Source organism: Orcinus orca, chromosome 11 (genome assembly GCF_937001465.1).
Source record: "Orcinus orca chromosome 11, mOrcOrc1.1, whole genome shotgun sequence".
In the NCBI taxonomy this organism is placed as follows: domain Eukaryota; kingdom Metazoa; phylum Chordata; class Mammalia; order Artiodactyla; family Delphinidae; genus Orcinus; species Orcinus orca.
Window position 1 is genome coordinate 57,714,106 of NC_064569.1, and position 16,740 is coordinate 57,730,845.

At 38.1% G+C, this 16,740-nt stretch overlaps 1 protein-coding gene across 3 annotated transcripts in view; it reads left to right on the plus strand.

Annotated features, from left to right (window-relative positions):
- The first annotated feature begins 1,031 nt into the window (after positions 1-1,031).
- TBC1D15 (TBC1 domain family member 15) overlaps positions 1,032-16,740 on the plus strand; it is a 64,161-nt gene continuing 48,452 nt past the window's right edge. For 2 of the 3 annotated variants that reach the window (XM_004281899.3, XM_049694984.1), the window contains exon 1: positions 1,032-1,121. In XM_004281899.3, the coding sequence (XP_004281947.1) occupies positions 1,092-1,121 (30 nt within the window). In that variant the 5' untranslated portion in view covers positions 1,032-1,091. The remainder of the gene's footprint in view (positions 1,122-16,740) is intronic. The other variant, XM_004281900.3, reaches the window with a different exon arrangement.

Below are 16,740 nucleotides of genomic sequence, written 5' to 3' on the forward strand. Positions count from 1 at the left end.
AGTACTACACATCCATTCCCATCTAAGGTCTTGCCACCTCCTTCACCCATTAGGTCCCCAATATTCACAGAACCAGCAACTCTCCTCTTCTGTTATTCCCTTTGGTTGCCACTTACTCAACCAACCTCGAAAGCTTCTAACCTCTCTCCACTGTGTGAAGAGAGAAGTACCTCAATGGGCACAGGTGTTTTGGTACAAAGGGGCCTTTTATTCCGCCCTAGGGCAAGGGAAGTCCCAAATCTTGTGCCAGAGCTATCTGGGGTAGTATCCAGTCATTCTTTTACAGCACTAACAAAACAAATTATTATCTTAATATCTCAACAAATCATCTTACCACATATGCACTGTCCCATGAAATCTTTACAACCACCCCATGGGTAATTCTCATTTTCCATCCTGAAGCTTGGATAAATTTAGAAACCTGTTTCCAAACAGCCATTAAGCAACTGTGTAGGAACTGTGAGCTACGTGCGATGGACTCTGGAGCAACGAGGGCGTGGTATCAAAACAGTTCCTATCAAAATACCTCGCTCTTGGTCATGTGTGAGTGGCAGTTACCAGACTCAACTTCAGAAACTTCACATAGAGGCGAGAAGTCTCTGTGTGTGCGCCTCGGATAGAGGGCTGGGGCTCCTTTAATCTTCACCACAGCCCTATCTCAATTTCACAGATGAAACCCTGAGGCTGAAAGTGGAAGTGACTTGCCCATGGCCACAAAGCCAAGAGCAGGTTTGCTGGGTCCCAATATGCTGTCCTTTCCATCATACCAAGCTGAAGGGGCCTGCGAGCGGCTCGGAGTCTCGCCCCCAGCCAATCCCCAAAGCAAAAACACTTCAAATTACTTACCCTCCAAGGAAAATAAACTGGCACATGCGCAGTATGCACCAGCGACTCCACCCGAGAGGCCTCCGAGGCCTACTCAGTGCACATGCGTCAGGAGGCTCCTCCCGTCCCCGCCCGTCACTCCTCGCCATTCCCGCCACTCCCCGCCCCTTTCCCGCCCGGATATCAGCCTACTTTTGCCGGATGTTGTTGTGAGTCTGAGAGACACGTGAGACGCTGCTACGTCATCAAAGGCACGCGCAGCAAACATGGCGGCGGCGGTGGTTGTGAGCGGGAAGGTAGGTAACGGCCGCGGGAAACATTCCTGTTTTTCTTCGGGATGGGGCTGTTTTTGCTGCTTGGAGCCTGGCCGGAGAGGGATGCGAGGGCCTTTCTGTGTCAGGAACAGCCTGTGGAGGATGCAGGAGAAGATGACTAGGTGGTGTCAGCTGTTCTCTCGAGAATGCCGGCTCAGTCCGGGAATTAAGAGACCCGGCTCCTGCTCCAAGGCCAGCTAGGCCTCGGCGCCGTTCTGGTCGGCTCTGTCCCAGGGCGAGGGGCTTTTATTTGTATTGCCTTCTTAAGAGACAGGTGGTTGCCCCGTTGCTTTCTTTTGCTGTCTTGATTTTCTCTGACTGGAGCTCTTTATGTCTGCTCTTCGGACTCCAGGATTTTTTCTCTTCCTAATCTAACTCGCCTTTGCTTCACTCTGGTGAAGGCATCTTTGTCCTCTTCGGGAAGAGCTGAAAACAGGTGCTTTGCAGCTGTGCAAACCAAGAGTGTATTGGATCCATTTTACCAGGTTGCCGAGTTGGTTGGTGATGGTGAACAGCAGGGCATGTTTCCCTTCAGGGAGCTGGAGATTTACAGCATCGCACGCTTGTCTGGGAAGGCGTTAGTTACGGTATTTATTTCCTAGACAAATCTGTGATGTTCCCGTTGGAGACTCTGTGGTACAGTCTTACGGAGGTGGTCATTGACCCCGTCGTGATAGTTCGTTAGGAATTCGGATTAGGTGCGGAGGATAGTTTATCGCATAGTGCCTGTTCATGTTCCGAGGACACATCTTAATGCCTGTTGGTTAGGACTATCGTGGCATGCTACTGGAAGCATTTCCCATTGCGCGAGTATTTCGAAAACAGTTGGGTCGGGTAGTGACTCATCTAACACCAAGGACTACTTACTTTTCGCAGATAGCTTTCTCCGTTCCTTGAGTTTCACTCATTTTCTTTATGCTGCTCTCTCCATCCCATTTTGAATTATTTGACAGCGTTTGTGCTTTAGTGTATGGACCACTAGCCAGAATAACACAGTACTGTTACTCTGGAGGGTGACCTTGGGAAATTGAGCAAGCCTGAATTCTCCGTCCTTCATTTTCTTTATCCCCAGAATGGATGTGGTGCCAGACATTATTTCTTGTATTGGAGTTGCTAAGATTACATGAAATAATAAAAAACTTTATAAAAAATTACATACTTCTCCATATTGAGTATTTTAAATGATGGGTTGGTCATCGTTTTCAGATTTTCACGGTCTTTGGTTGTCTTGTCAGTTTTGTCTTCAGGGTGGATGCTGATCTTCTGCTTGGCTCACTACATATTTTAAGGTTATATTGTTTGATTTTTTTTTTATCTAGGACTTTCCAAGAAGGGATCCTTTCTGTTTGAACTACACTTTTCAGGTGTGGATTGATTTTGATAGAACCCTTGAGATGAAGCAGAGTTGTAAAATATAAGACTTTTTCCACCCTTTCCTTCCAGTCATTGCCTTTCATAATGTGACTTATTAGTCTTTTATTTCTTAGCTCTGCTTCGTCACCTCATTTATTCTCACTCATTGCAAATTTATACCCATTCTCATCACTCCATCTAAATTATTTTTCCATGCCCAAAGCTGCCCTTCTCCCAAATAATTGTATGATGACCAGCAAAAGCCACTTATTCTTCCCTCAGCAAGTTCAGATCTAGTTTAATGGCATCATCATTCACCTGGTTGCATGTAAAACAAACTTGGAGATGTCCATTTCTATAACAACGTCTAAGCAATAACCAAGCCCTACCAGTTTTACCTTAAAGAGGTTTCTTAAATTTGCTGCATCCTCTTCATTCTCAGTGCTTAGTTCATTCAGGCATTTAGTCTTGAGCTCTTGGCTGATTTTTCTCCTTGTCTGCAGTCTCTTTGCCCACCGTCTCCTCTACACAACCACTGGAGTTATTTTCTAATGCACAAGTCTGATTGTCTCTTGCTTTAAAAAACAAACAAAAAATCTTAATTTTGTTATTGTCCCCATTGAAATAATACTCAAGGCTGGCTAACATGGCATAAAAAGCCATATTGTCTTTCTGGCTTTGTCTTATGCTTCCCTACTTCCCAGTCTTGTTTCTTTGGGACAGGGGAATGCAAAGAAGACACACACACACACATTTATGAAAGAGTGTGTATATGTGTGTCTCTCTGTATTTATTTATTCCTCACCCGCCACCCCAAAGGTTCAGCTAAGACCTGTCTAATTTAGAAACCTAGGGCAGTGAATGTTAACCAAGACTTGTAAGACTCACATGTGGTACTTTTAAAGAATATAGGTGCTGGGCCACAACCCAACTCTGTTGAATTAGAACCTCTTGGTGTTGAGATCTAGGATGTAGAGTAACTTTTCTACTAAGACTACTTTGCTTGCTTTGAACTTTGAGTGTAGGAAGTGATGGGGGGAGGAAGTTAATCTCTGTCATATGGAGAAGCAGTGTAAGATAACAGTCAAGAGCTTGGACTCTGGAGCCAAACAAGTTTCAAAAACTAACTTCACACTTGCTAGTGACTTTAGTCAAATTATTTAACCTCTCTATGCTTCAGTGTCCTTATCTGTAATATGGGGATGATAATAGTACATACTTTATGGGATTTTTAAGGTTAATAAGTAAATGTGTTAGAACAAAGCCTGGCACGTAGTAGATACTGTGTAGGTGTTATTCATCATCTTAATTTCCCGGCAAGTCATTGGTTGGGTATGGCAGAATTTTAAAGGTTTAGAATATGGTTTTTGGTATGGGTGTGAACTTCGTTTTTGAAATTACTTCAGTTCTAACTCTCAGTGTTATTTTAGGATTTGAAAAATACCTTGTTTTAGAAGTCACATAGTTTTGATGAATGAAAAATCATCACAGTAGGGCAGTGGTTAAGGAGATGGGAATCTGATTGCTTGGGTTCAGAACCTAGCTCCACTGCTTTATAGCTGTGTTAATTTGGTCAAATTTCTTCACTTTCTGTGCACCAGTTTTCTTATTTGTAAAATGGGGGTAATAATTATTTTCCATCATGGAATTGTAGAGAGGATTAAATGAGTTAATATTTGCAAAGCATTTAGAATAGTACCTGGCATCAGGTAAGTGCTTAAATTTTAGCTGCTATTATTACTATTGTTAAGGAAGATCTTTCAGACGGTCTTAAAGTTGTAAGGTTATTATTGATTTGGAAGTAGTTGAATGTTTATTTTTGCTGCCACTTTCTACAGAGAGATTAAGGCCGCTTACAAATATTAAAGCACTATAGTTATTTAAAATAAATCAGAGGGAAAAAACAAAAAAGGAAAGTGAATAAGGGTAAGAAAGGTAAATGGAACTGGAAGTACGATTATTAAATAAACTCTATGCTTTAGTGGGCTACAGTTTTGCCAAAGAGGGGAACTTGATCAATAATAAGAATTACAGGATCTACAATAAAATAAAACCAGGAGCAAAACCCAAAAAAACTAGTTTCTGAAGATTAGATCCAAGGATAAACTCTTCTGTAGTTTCTTTATACTATGTACTATAATGAATTTGATTATATAGCATATTGTATCCTTATGGTTAAAAAACCCCACAACCCTATAATGCCCATTAGTATGCTGATGGTTTTATACCAGTGGCTAGCTAAGTAGTTCAGTAAATACAGGGTACTGATTTGATGTATTTAGGTCTCTGATGATTTGACTGAATTCAGGGGTAGGTTGTTGTCAACATGAGTGGATGGATTCAGTGTTTCATCTATGTATATTTTTCTTAGCTAAGCCTGTGAAAGTGGGTTTGAGTTTGATTATAAACCCTGATTAGTTCTTGGAGTTCAGCTATTCTTTGTTGCTATGTATATATAGAACCATATGTTTTAACAATCAACCAAATAGGGGGGAAAGATTGACATTCTGTTGTGAATTTTTTTTTTCCTGGCTGTGATCTTTATTTCCCGCAGTTTTATTGAGAAATAATTGATGTACATCACTGTATAAGCTTAAGACATACAGCCTATTGGTTTGATTTATATATATTGTGAAATGATTATCGCAGTAGGTTCAGCTAACACTCATCTTCTCATATAGATCCTCCTGTGAATTTTTAGGGGAGAAATAGGGACACTGACTGCAAAGGCTATCCTGCTTTAGGATAATTAATGGAATGAGTTGAATTAATGGAATGAGTTGACTCATTGCAGAGAAGGCGGGAGAAAAGCGATAGTCTGAAATAGGTTTTGGCCTTATACCCAGTGCCTCTGATGGTTGCAGTTTACTTTTATTCATTTATTCAACAAATATTTATTAAGTATCTGCTTTCTTCCAGGCACTGTTTTAGGCACTGGGGATACATCAGATAGCCCCTTACCTTGGAGATTACAGACTTCAGTTCTTCAGAAGGAAAACATTCACTAAAAACCACTCGCTTGTTTAAATAAGAAAGTAAATATGAGTTTTAGGTCCTTGAAGTGGTGCTAATTTTAGTGAATGTTCGTTTTCTTGAGACTTGTAGACTGATCCTCATGAGGGCAGGGCCTGAAATGTTTTACCTGTGTCTGGCAGACATTCTGGCATATAGTAGGTATTCAGTGAAGAAGAAAGAGCAAGAAAGTAGAAAAAAATGAAGGGAGACTAGAGGAAGAGAGGTGTGTTCACTAATAGCACTCTTGTTTTGGAGTTAAAAAGTCCTGTTTTAGTATATTTGCATTTCACTCTAGGTCTGTGTTTTTACTGTGTTAGGCTGTGTTAGAATTTGGTTCTATTGAAAATAACTTGAAACAATTGGGAAATCACCTGTTATTTTTTCTTTGAGTTTTTTTTATGGCATTTTTAGTAAGAATTTATTTTGTAGCTTAAATTTGGTCCCTTCCAGTTCCTTTTAGATATGCTTGTAGTCCTGTGAAACCCCTTGCTTAAGAAAGATTAAGATTCTTAGTATCTAGCAGGTTTTCCTGGAGAATTTTCTTAGACTAGATCTTGTAACATGGTAGTAACCTTCCTTGTGTAGGATACAATATGAGTATGTCGTCTTTATTTTTCTAGCATTCTTTAACAAACATTTGAGTACCTTCTGTGTGCTGAGTCCTTTATTCTCGACACAGCACAGTAGTCTGCAACAAGTCATTTCAATTTGTGATTTAATAAAAACACGACTTTTGGGGGAAGAATTCAAAATGCTGCTGAGACTAAATGAAAAATTGTAACCCAGCCTTTTAATTTTCACTTTTTGGTGGAAGGAAATCCTTATGAAATCCATTCACTGTTTCTTGTGCAATCTATGGTGTGTCTGTAGTCGTTGGTATAAGAGAAGTCATTCGTTTAATCCTTGTTATACTATACCTTCCATACTGCCCTCCTGTCTGACATTGTTTGGTACACTGATACGCTTAAGATGCAGTAATAGTTCTGCTGCCTGCTCTTTATTGAGAATTGTACCATCCTCAGTATCTCAATATCTCTCTGTCTTCACTCTCAAAATTTGTGTGGTTTGTTACTCTTAAAACCACCTGTGTTCTGCATTTCTTTGAGTTACACAGTCATTACTGATTAACACACCCCAAATAAAACTCATTGTTTACTTTCTTCCTTCTGTATTCTCTCAGTGAATAACCGCATACACTCAGTTTTGTCCTTGACTCCTTTCCCTTCACCTCCCACATCTAATCAGTCACAAAGTCCTATCATTTTGACCTTCTAAATATCATTACAAGCCATCTGCCTTTCTTCATCCCTCTGCCACTGCCTTGGTTCAAGCAACCATGAATCGCTTCCTCCCTGGATTACTGCAGCTGTTCATTCTTGGCTCTGCAGCCGGTGTGTTGGCTTAGAAAAGGCAGGTCTGACATACCATTCCCTGCAAGAACTTTCTAATGACTTTCTAGTGGCAAATAATCATCTTCAGGGTGAATTCCAAACTCCCAAATTCCTGAGCATGGCTTAAAAATCCGGTATGATCTGATCTGGTCTCTACTCTTGTCTCTAAACTCTTAGTACTGTCTGATCTGGGTTGCAGCCATGCACTGAACTACTGCTCTCTGTATAGAACATACAGGTTCTTCCAAGAACATATACCCTCTTCTAGTTAAAATTGCCATTCTTCAGGTCTCAGGCTATATGTCACTCTAGTTAAAGTCTTCCTGATTTCTCATCCTGCCTGAGCCCCTTACATCTAGGTTAGCTATAATTTATTAGGGTCTGCTGTGGCAGCCTATTCAACCTCCATCATATGTTGTAATTGTCTGTTTTCTTGTCCTAATCCCCAATTAGATTGCTAGGAAGGCAGTGACTGAGTCTTATTTATTTATACCTAGAAGCTTACTCTGTGCCTGGCACATTGTTAGGCATTCACTGTACATCTGTTGAAGAAATAACTGAAATTGACATCTCATACAGGATCCTGTGCATACTTCTATCACACTCTTCTGTGACCATTGATTTACATGACATTACTAGTTTAGTTAGACACTTTTTACGATGTATGTTTTTCCACCAGTACCTTTTACTCCCCACATCTAGTTGGTGCCTAATAAATGTGTATGAGTAAAGAAACTTCTAAATCAGATTAGGTGGAATGGGGGTGATTGGAAGTGTTGGACGGGCTATTGTGTTCTTTTGAAGGACTTCATAGAAGTTGTTTGCAGAGAGAAGGTATAAAAGGGTGTTCTAGGTAGAAGGAACAGAATGCACACATACAAAAAGGCACAAGGTTTTGAGGGAACAGGTGAGTTCAGAGGGTCCCAAGGCAGGAAGTATTTGGGAGTGTCAGGTGTTGCATAGCTGTAGATGTAAAGTGTGTTGTCAGAAGGATTTTGAGCTTAGGTGTGGATTGGTCAGATGTACGTTTTATTAAGATCATTTTTGGCAGTGGTTATACATTATACAGTTTACACAGATTATTGGAAGGTGATTAGCTTGGGGAAGAGAGACCAGAATGTTATTTTAGTAAACCCAGGCTACATATGATGAGGGGTCAGTGTCAGAGAAGATTTGAGGGATTTAGGAGGTAGGATGAGTATGGTGAAAGAGGCATTTAAGATACTGCGTGGATGGAATGTCTTACACAGAGTTGGGAATATCAGAAGAGCAGATTTAGGATAAAACATACTGAGTATAAGATGCCTGTGGATTATTCAAGTGGAGATATCAAGTGGCTGCTTAGATATTTGGGTGTAGAACTCATTAGAGTTTCAGGGCTTACACTGGCATTTCCTGGTGATACTGTCTCTAATCCAAAATTTACATTATTTATATGCTGAATGATTTCAAAGAAACTGAATTTTTGTAACTTTCTTGTTGTTAAATTTAGCTTATAAAATTCACAGTTCCTAAAGTTCAAGAATGTATGTTGTGTATGGTAGGTGTTGGGTTTCCAGGTTTGGACAGAGATTTAAGGCAAGAATTTTATCCCTAAGCCTAAGAGTAAATTTCAGATATTTGGGTTGAATGTTTTCATTTATCTTTAGTTTTTGAAAATATTATAATAATTGTAACACAAAAATCCAATCCCACTTAAGTGTAGGAGTAATATAAAAATTTATCTGCTACTATATTGTGCAACTTCATTCTAACTTTTGCTAAATTAAAGGTCAGTAAGTTTATTCTAAAACATTTGCTGTGGTCCCCAGAGCACTTTTAATGAGTTATGTCGGACATGGTTCCTTTGGAAGAAAAAAATCTGAATTTTCTATTGCCATCAGCAGGCTGTCATTGGAAGTTTTATAAATATAATTACCTGCTTATGCATCTTAGCAGATATTTAAGAATAAAGGAGAACTTGAAGGGCCTGAGACAATTTTATTCCAAATGGAGAACTTTTTTCCTTTCTTTAGTACCTTTACACATTGTTCTTTTTTTTCCTCCCAAGAGGGTGGGGAGCAGTTTAGAATATTCTAGCTTGTGTAAAGATTTTATCTTTTTTATAACATTGCCAGATACATACAGGCAAGGAACTTTATCTTGTTTATTTTTCTGTTCTCCATGGTGTCTGGCGCATAATAAGTGCCTAATAAAAGTTTGTCGACTCAAGTTTAGATAATTAGTTTAGCACCACCAAGTGGCAAGTGTTTGAATGTCCTTGATAGTTTTTGCTCCCTATGGACACTTAATCCACAATGAAAAACAGGTAGGGTGTGATTTTTTAATTTTTTTGAGGCAGGATCAACTTCTTTTTCTTTTTTCTTTCTTTTCTGCTTTTTTTTAAAAGTAAAATATCTTTACTTAACGTATTTACTTTTATACAGCGTTTTGAAGTTTAAAAAAATAGACTTTTCCTGTAAGTTATTTTTTATACAGCTTTATTGAGGTGCCACTTGACAAACAGTAAGTTGCATATAGCATGTATAATGTGCTAACTTTTGATGTATATATACACTATGGACCCATCAACAGAATCAAGAGAATGACATGTCTACCACTCAGAGTTTCCTCCTGACTTATTGTAATCTATCACTACCTTCATCCTGTCCACAGACAAACACTGAGCTGCTTTTTGTCACTATAGATTAGTTTGCATTTTCTACAACTTTATATAAATGAAATGATATGGTATGTACTCTGTTTTTGGTCTGACCTTCTTCATTCAGCATAATTATTTTGAGGTTCATTCATGTTGCTGTATGTATCATTAGTTAACTCCTTTTTATTGCCATGTAGTTTCCTGTCGTATGGGTATACCACAATTTGCTTATCCATTCACCCATTGATAGACGTTCGGGTTTTTTCCACTTTTGGCTGTTACAAATACAGGTGTTGTGAACATTGATATGAGTATGTGTCATATGAGTATGTGCGTTCTCTTTTCTTGGGCAAATATCTAGGAGTAGAATAGCTGGATTGTAATGTTAGTTGCATGTTTAGCATTTTAAGAAACTGCCGAACTATTTTCCAAAGTAGATGTACCATTTTACATTCCCACTGGTGGTGTATGAAAGTTCCAGTTGCTCCACATCTTTGTCAGCATTTGGCATGTTGGGGACTTCCCTGGCAGTCCAGTGGTTAAGACTTAATGCTTCCACTGCAGGGGGTGTGGGTTCGATCCCTGGTTGGGGAACTAAGATACTGTATGCCACATGGTGCCCCCCCCCACCAAAAAAAGAAACATTTGGCACGTTTGTTTTTAGAATTAATAGATGGCTTCAGTTTGCAGTTCCCTAATGACTTACGATGTTGAGCATCTTTTCATGGGATTTTATGTCATCCCTATACTTTCTTTGAAGTGTCTGTTCAAACCTTTTGCCCACTTTATTTTATTGAATAAATTGTTTTCTTCATTTTCTTGTCACTGAGTTTTGAGAGTTCTTTTTATCTTCTGGATACAAGTCCTTTATTACATATACAATATGATTTGCAAATATATTTTCTCTGCCGGAGCCTTAATTCACCTAGTTATAGTAGCTTTTTGGTAGATTCCAGTGGCTTTTCTACATAGACAGTCGTGTCATTTGTAAATAAGTTGTTTTACTTGTTCTTTTCTGATCTAGATGCCATTTATTTCTTCTTTTTTGTAGTGTCTGAAACCTCAAGTAAAGTGTTGAGTAGAAGTGGTAAGGGTGGACATACTTACTTTGTTCCTGATCTTAGGAGAAAGCATTCAGTCTTTTAAGTATATGATGTCAGCTGTACTGTTTCATAGTTGCCCTTTATTAGGCTGAAGAAGTTTCCCTTCTATGACTGATTTGCTGAGAGTGTTTGTCTGAAATAGATGTTGGATTTTGTTGAATCCTTTTTCTGCATCTTTTGAGATGATTTATATGGTTTTTCTTTTTAAAATTTTTCATTGTGATGAATTATAGTGATTGATTTTTTAATATTAAACCAACCCTAAGAGTAAACCCCACTTGGTCATGAAGTATTTTCCTTTTTACATATTGTTGGATTCAATTTTTATTTAAAATTTTTGTACCTAAGTTCATGTGAGATATTGGTCTATAGTTTTATTTTCTTGTTTTTGTCTGATTTTAGTGTCAGGGTAGTGCTGGGCTCCTAGAATGAGTTGGGAAGTATTCCTCCTCTTCATTTTCCTGAGTTTGTATAGGATTGGTATTACTTCTTTCTTAAATATTTGGCAGAGCTTACTAGTAAAACCATTTAGGCCTGGAATTTTCTTTGTGGGAAGGTTTTTAACTAAAAATTCAGGGAATTCCCTGGTGGTCCAGTGGTTAGGACTCCGTGCTCTCACAGCCAAGGGCTCAGGTTTGGTCCCTGATCGTGGAACTAAAATCCCACAAAACCTCGCGGTGTGGCCAAAAAAAAAAGTACAGCAGAAACTAACACAACATTGTAAATCAACTATACTCCAATAAAAATTAATTTAAAAAAATTGAATTTCCTTAATTTATACTGGGCTACTCAGGTTATCTTTTTCATCTGTGAGTGTTGATAGCTGTGCCTCTTAAGGAATTTATTTGTTTTGTCTAAGTTGTCAATTTTTAAAAATAAACTTATGTATGTATGTATGTATGGCTGCGTTGGGTCTTTGTTGCTGCACGGGCTTTCTCTAGTTGCAGCAAGCAGCGGTTACTCTTGTTGCGGTGTGCGGGCTTCTCATTGCGGTGGCTTCTCTTGTGGAGCATGGGCTCTAGGCGTGCCGGCTTCAGAAGTTGTGGCTTTTGGGCTCAGTAGTTGTGGCTCACGGGCTGTAGAGCACAGGCTCAGTAGTTGTAGCACACGGGCTTAGTTGCTCCGTGGCATGTGGGATCTTCCTGGACCAGGGCTCAAACCCGTGTTCCCTGCATTGGCAGGCGGATTCTTAACCACTGCGCCACCAAGGAAGTCCGAAGTTGTCAGTTTTATTAGTCTAAATTGTTCATAAATTTTCTTAGTATCTCTTTTACTTGTATACATTTGTAGTGATGTTAAAGTTCTAATTCCTAATATTGTTAATTTGTGTCTCTTATTTTTTCCTCATCTGTTTGGCTAGAGTTTTACCAGTTTTATTCTCAAAGAACTAGCTTTCAGTTTCATTGATCTCTTCTCCCATCCCCCATTTTTCTTTTTTCTATTTTATTGATTTCTACTCTGATTTTTCTTTCTGCTTACTTTGGGTTTAATTTGCATTTCTTTTTCTAGTTTCTTAAGGTAGATGCTCAGGTCATTAATTTGAGGCCTTTTTTCTTTTCTAATAAAGGCATGTAATGCTATGTTTCCCAGTAAGCACTGTTTTAGTGGCCCTACGCAGATTTTAATACGATGCGTTTGCATTTTCATTGAGTTCAAATACTTTCTAATTTTCCTTTGATTTCTTCTTGACCCTTGGGTTATTTATAAATATGTTATTAATTTCCAGATATGTGAGAATGTTCTGAAGATATTTCTATTACTGATTTATAACTTACTTCCACAGAATATACTTGAATTCTTTTAAGTTTATTGAGATTTGTTTTATGGCCCAAGTTTTGATATGTCTTGGCAAGTGTTGTTGGGTGGAACGTTTTGAGTGTAAATTAGGTCCAGTTGGTTGATGGTGTTATCAAGTCCTCTGTGTTATTACTGATTTTCTGTCTATTGTTTAATCAGTTATTGAGAGAGGGGTTTGAAATCTCTGACTGTAATTGTGGACTTGTTTGTTTTTTCTTGCAATTCTATCACTCTATGCTTCATGTATTTTGAAGGTCTGGTATTAGGTGCATAAACATGTGGAATTGTTAGGTAATCTTGAGGCACTGACCATTTTATCACTATGAAAATATCTTTCTACCTGGTAATATTTCTTTGCTCTAAAATTTATTTTTGTCTGATATTAATATAGCCATTCTAGCTTCTGATTAGCGTTGGCATATCTTTTCATCTTTTAATTTTTAACCTATTTGTGTCTTTATATTTAAAATACTTTTCTTGTAGGTAGCATAGATTTTGGGCTTTTCTTTTCACTCTGATTCTCTCTTTTTAGTTGGAGTCTGTAGGTGATTTATAGTTAATGTGATTACTGATATGGTTAAGTTTAAGTCTATCATCTTGCTGTTTGTTTTTTATTTGTCCCATCTCTCCTTTGTTCCATTTTCTTTTTCTGTCTTCTTTGTGATTAGTCAAGTAGTTTTCATTATTCTGTGTTTATTTTTTATTTCCTTTGTTGACTAATTCACTATAACTCTGCTATTTCAGTGATTGCTTTAGGGCTTACAGAGTACATCTTTAGCTTATGACATTTACATTCAAGAGTTGTTATACTACTTTACATAAGGTATAAGAACCTAGAACAGTATACTGTCACTTCTCTTCTGGCTTTTGTGCTATTTTTGTTATTTTACTTTTGCATCTATTACAAGCCCCACAAAAAACATGTATTCATTTATCTGCTTGTTTATGTTTTAAAGAAGGGGATTTGATTAACAAGAAAAATATATTTATCCACATAGCTACTGTTTTTGGTGGCATTCATTTCTGTATGTAGATCCAGATTTCCTTCTAGTGTAATTTATTCTGCCTGAAAGACTTACTTTAACATTTTTTGTAGTGTAGGTCTGATAGTAATTATTTTAGCTTTTATATGTCTAAAAAAGTCTGTATTTTACCTTCTTTTTTGAATATATTTTCTCTGGGTATAGAATTGTAGGTGAACAGTATTTTTGTTTTGTTTTGTTTTGTTTTCATTACTTTAAAGATGTTGCTCCAAAGAGGAAGGAGGAAACTTTGGGAGGTGATGGATATGTTTGTGACTTGATGATGATAGTTTCATGAGTGTATACTTATTCTCAACTTATCAAGTTATATATATTAAATATGTATAGCTTCTTATATGTAAATCATACCTCAATAAAGTGGAAAAAAAAAGTATTGCTCCATTGTTTTCAGTCTTCATTGTTTCTAAAAAGGAATCTGCGGTTATTATATTTAATGTTTATTCCTCTGGCTGATTTTCAGATTTTCTGTGTATTACTGATTTTACATAATTTGATTACAACGTGTCTGTATCTAGTTTTCTTTGTGATTCTTGCTTTCATTTTGGAGTTCATTGGTGTTTATATCTATGGGTTTATAGTATTAATCAAATTTGGAAAAACTTCTGCAATTATTTTTTCAAAAAAGATTTTTTTTTCTGTTTCTTTTTTCCATCAACTGTTTCAGGTACTTCAGTTATACATATACTAGACCACTTGAAATTTCCTTGCAGCTCGTTGATGCTTTGTTAAATTTTTTCTCAGTCCCTTCCCCCCCTTTTTTGTATTTTGTTTTATATAGTTTTTATTGCTGTAACTTCAAGTTCATTATTCCTCTGCAATGTGTAATCTGTCCTTATCCAATTCAGTGTATATTTCATCTCAGACATTGTAGTTTTCATCTCTAGAAGTTCAATTTGGATCTTTTTCATGTTTTTGATGTCTTCTCTTAGCAAGTTCTAACTTTTCTCTAGTATCCTGAACATATGGAATTCAGTTATAGTAATGTTTTAATGTCTTTCTCTTTTAATGTTATTATTTGGGTCATTTTGGGTCATATTTAATTGGATGATTTTCCTCCTCATTATGAGTCATATTTTTCTGATTGTTAGCATGTCTGTTAGGGTTTTTTTTGTTTTTGTTTTTAAGCCAGATGTCAGATATTGTGAATTTTATCTTTTTAGGTGCTAGGTATTTCTGTATTCCTATAAAATGTTCTTGAGTTTTATTCTGTAAGGCACTTATGTGGAAACAATTTAATACTTTTGGGTCTTGCTTTTAAACTTTGTTAGATGGGATCAACACAGCATTTATTTATTTATTTATGTTTTGTTTTGATTGGCATATAGTTGATTTACAAAGTTGTATTAGTTTCTGGTGTACAGCAAAGTGATTCAGTTAATGTATATATATATATGTATATATATATGTATATATATTTTTTCTTTTTCACATTCTTTTCCATTATGGTTTATTACAAGATATTGAATATAGTTCCCTGTGCTCTGCAGTAGGACCTTGTTTATCAGCACAGCATTTGATGTGAAACTAATTTTGCCCCATTGCTGAGGTAAGACAATTCTGAGTACTCTACCTAGTGCTCTGTGAATTATGAAGTTTCCCACACTGATGGGAGCAGCTCTGTGTGAGTGCAGATTGTTTCTTCTAATAATTTCAGGTGGTTTTCCTCTGACCTTAAGTAGTTTACTGATCAGTTCTCTGCTGAATACTCGGGGATGTCTGCAGATCTCTTCAGTTCTATCTGTGTACTTTTCTCTGTCTGGTACTCTGTCTTGGCCTTGCCCAGTTCCCAGCTCTGCGTCCTCAACTCAGGGAGACCACTGGGCATCTTCTGGGTTTTCTCTCCTTTGTCACAGCAGGGAACTCTCTCAAGACAATAATCTAGGGCAATAGTATAACTTATCTCATTTGTTTATTTTCACTCAGCAGTCACCATCCTTCATTACCTGATGAAAACCATTGTTTGGCCTTTTTTTTCCCTTGCGGGAGGGTAAATCCAGTCTCTTGTTACTCCATCTTGGCTGGAAGGGTTAGCTGTTACAGGTTTTTTTTCCCCGCTCTCTCTCTTTTTTTTTTTCCCTTGGCCCCACTGCGCTGTGCTGGATCTTAGTTCCCTGACTAGGGATTGAACCTGTGTCCCCTGCAGTGGAAGCACAGAGTCTTAACCACTGGACTGCCAGGGAAGTTCCTTTTCCTCTGTTTTTGGTGGGATTCTTGGCTGGAAGTGTAAGCTGTTACAGGGTTCTTTTCCTCTCCACTTTTGGTGGGATTCATACCTCTTCTCATATCTCTTCTATATGCATCTCTTTTTTTCCCCCCCTTCAGGATCAGGCTGACTGTTTTACCTTGTTCCAAATTTGTTTCCTTTGTTGTTACAAACTTTGAGATCGTCTTTTTTCTTCCAGAGTTGTTTTTTTTTTGTGGGAGGGGTACGCGGGCCTCTCACTATTGTGGCCTCTCCCGTTGCGGAGCACAGGCTCTGGACACGCAGGCTCAGCGGCCATGGCTCACGGGCCTAGCCGCTCCGCGGCACGTGGGATCTTCCTGGACCGAGGCACGAACCCGTGTCCCCTGCATCGGTAGGCGCACTCTCAACCACAGCGCCACCAGGGAAGCCCGTCTTCCAGAGTTTTTGTTAATAAATATTTCTTTCTTGTTGGTCTGTATTCTCTTCTGTACCTTCTGAGAGGTGACATAGTTAGCAAGACATTCAAGAATTTTATGAAATGCTAAGTATTTAGAGAATTCCAGTAGATATTTGGGTAGCTGAAGGTAATCATCACATTTATAGAATGGGTTATAGCAGTTTGTAATTTATATTAAAGTTTCTTTTTTCCCTGTTCCATTGGTACTCTCTACAACAACAGCATTCCTTCACCTGTCCCTGCCACCATCCCACCCCCCACCAATTTTTTTTGGGGGGGTGGCAGAGACACACAATTATTAATAGGTTGTGCTTTTCCCTCAAATCTATTTGATCTATCCTTCTCCTTCTTCTCAAGACCTGTCCTTCCATTGTTGAATTCATGTCATGATTTGCATCTGACAGTATCCCTCTGTTATCCTTGAGATATGGTTTAAATTCTGTTTAAGACTTCACATTTTGTGGGTTTTTTTTTTTTTTTTTTTTTGGCGGTACGCGAGCCTCTCACTGTTGTGGCCTCTCCCGTTGCTGAGCACAGGCTCCGGACGCGCAGGCTCAGCGGCCATGGCTCATGGGCCCAGCCGCTCCGCGGCATGTGGGATCTTCCTGGAGCGGGA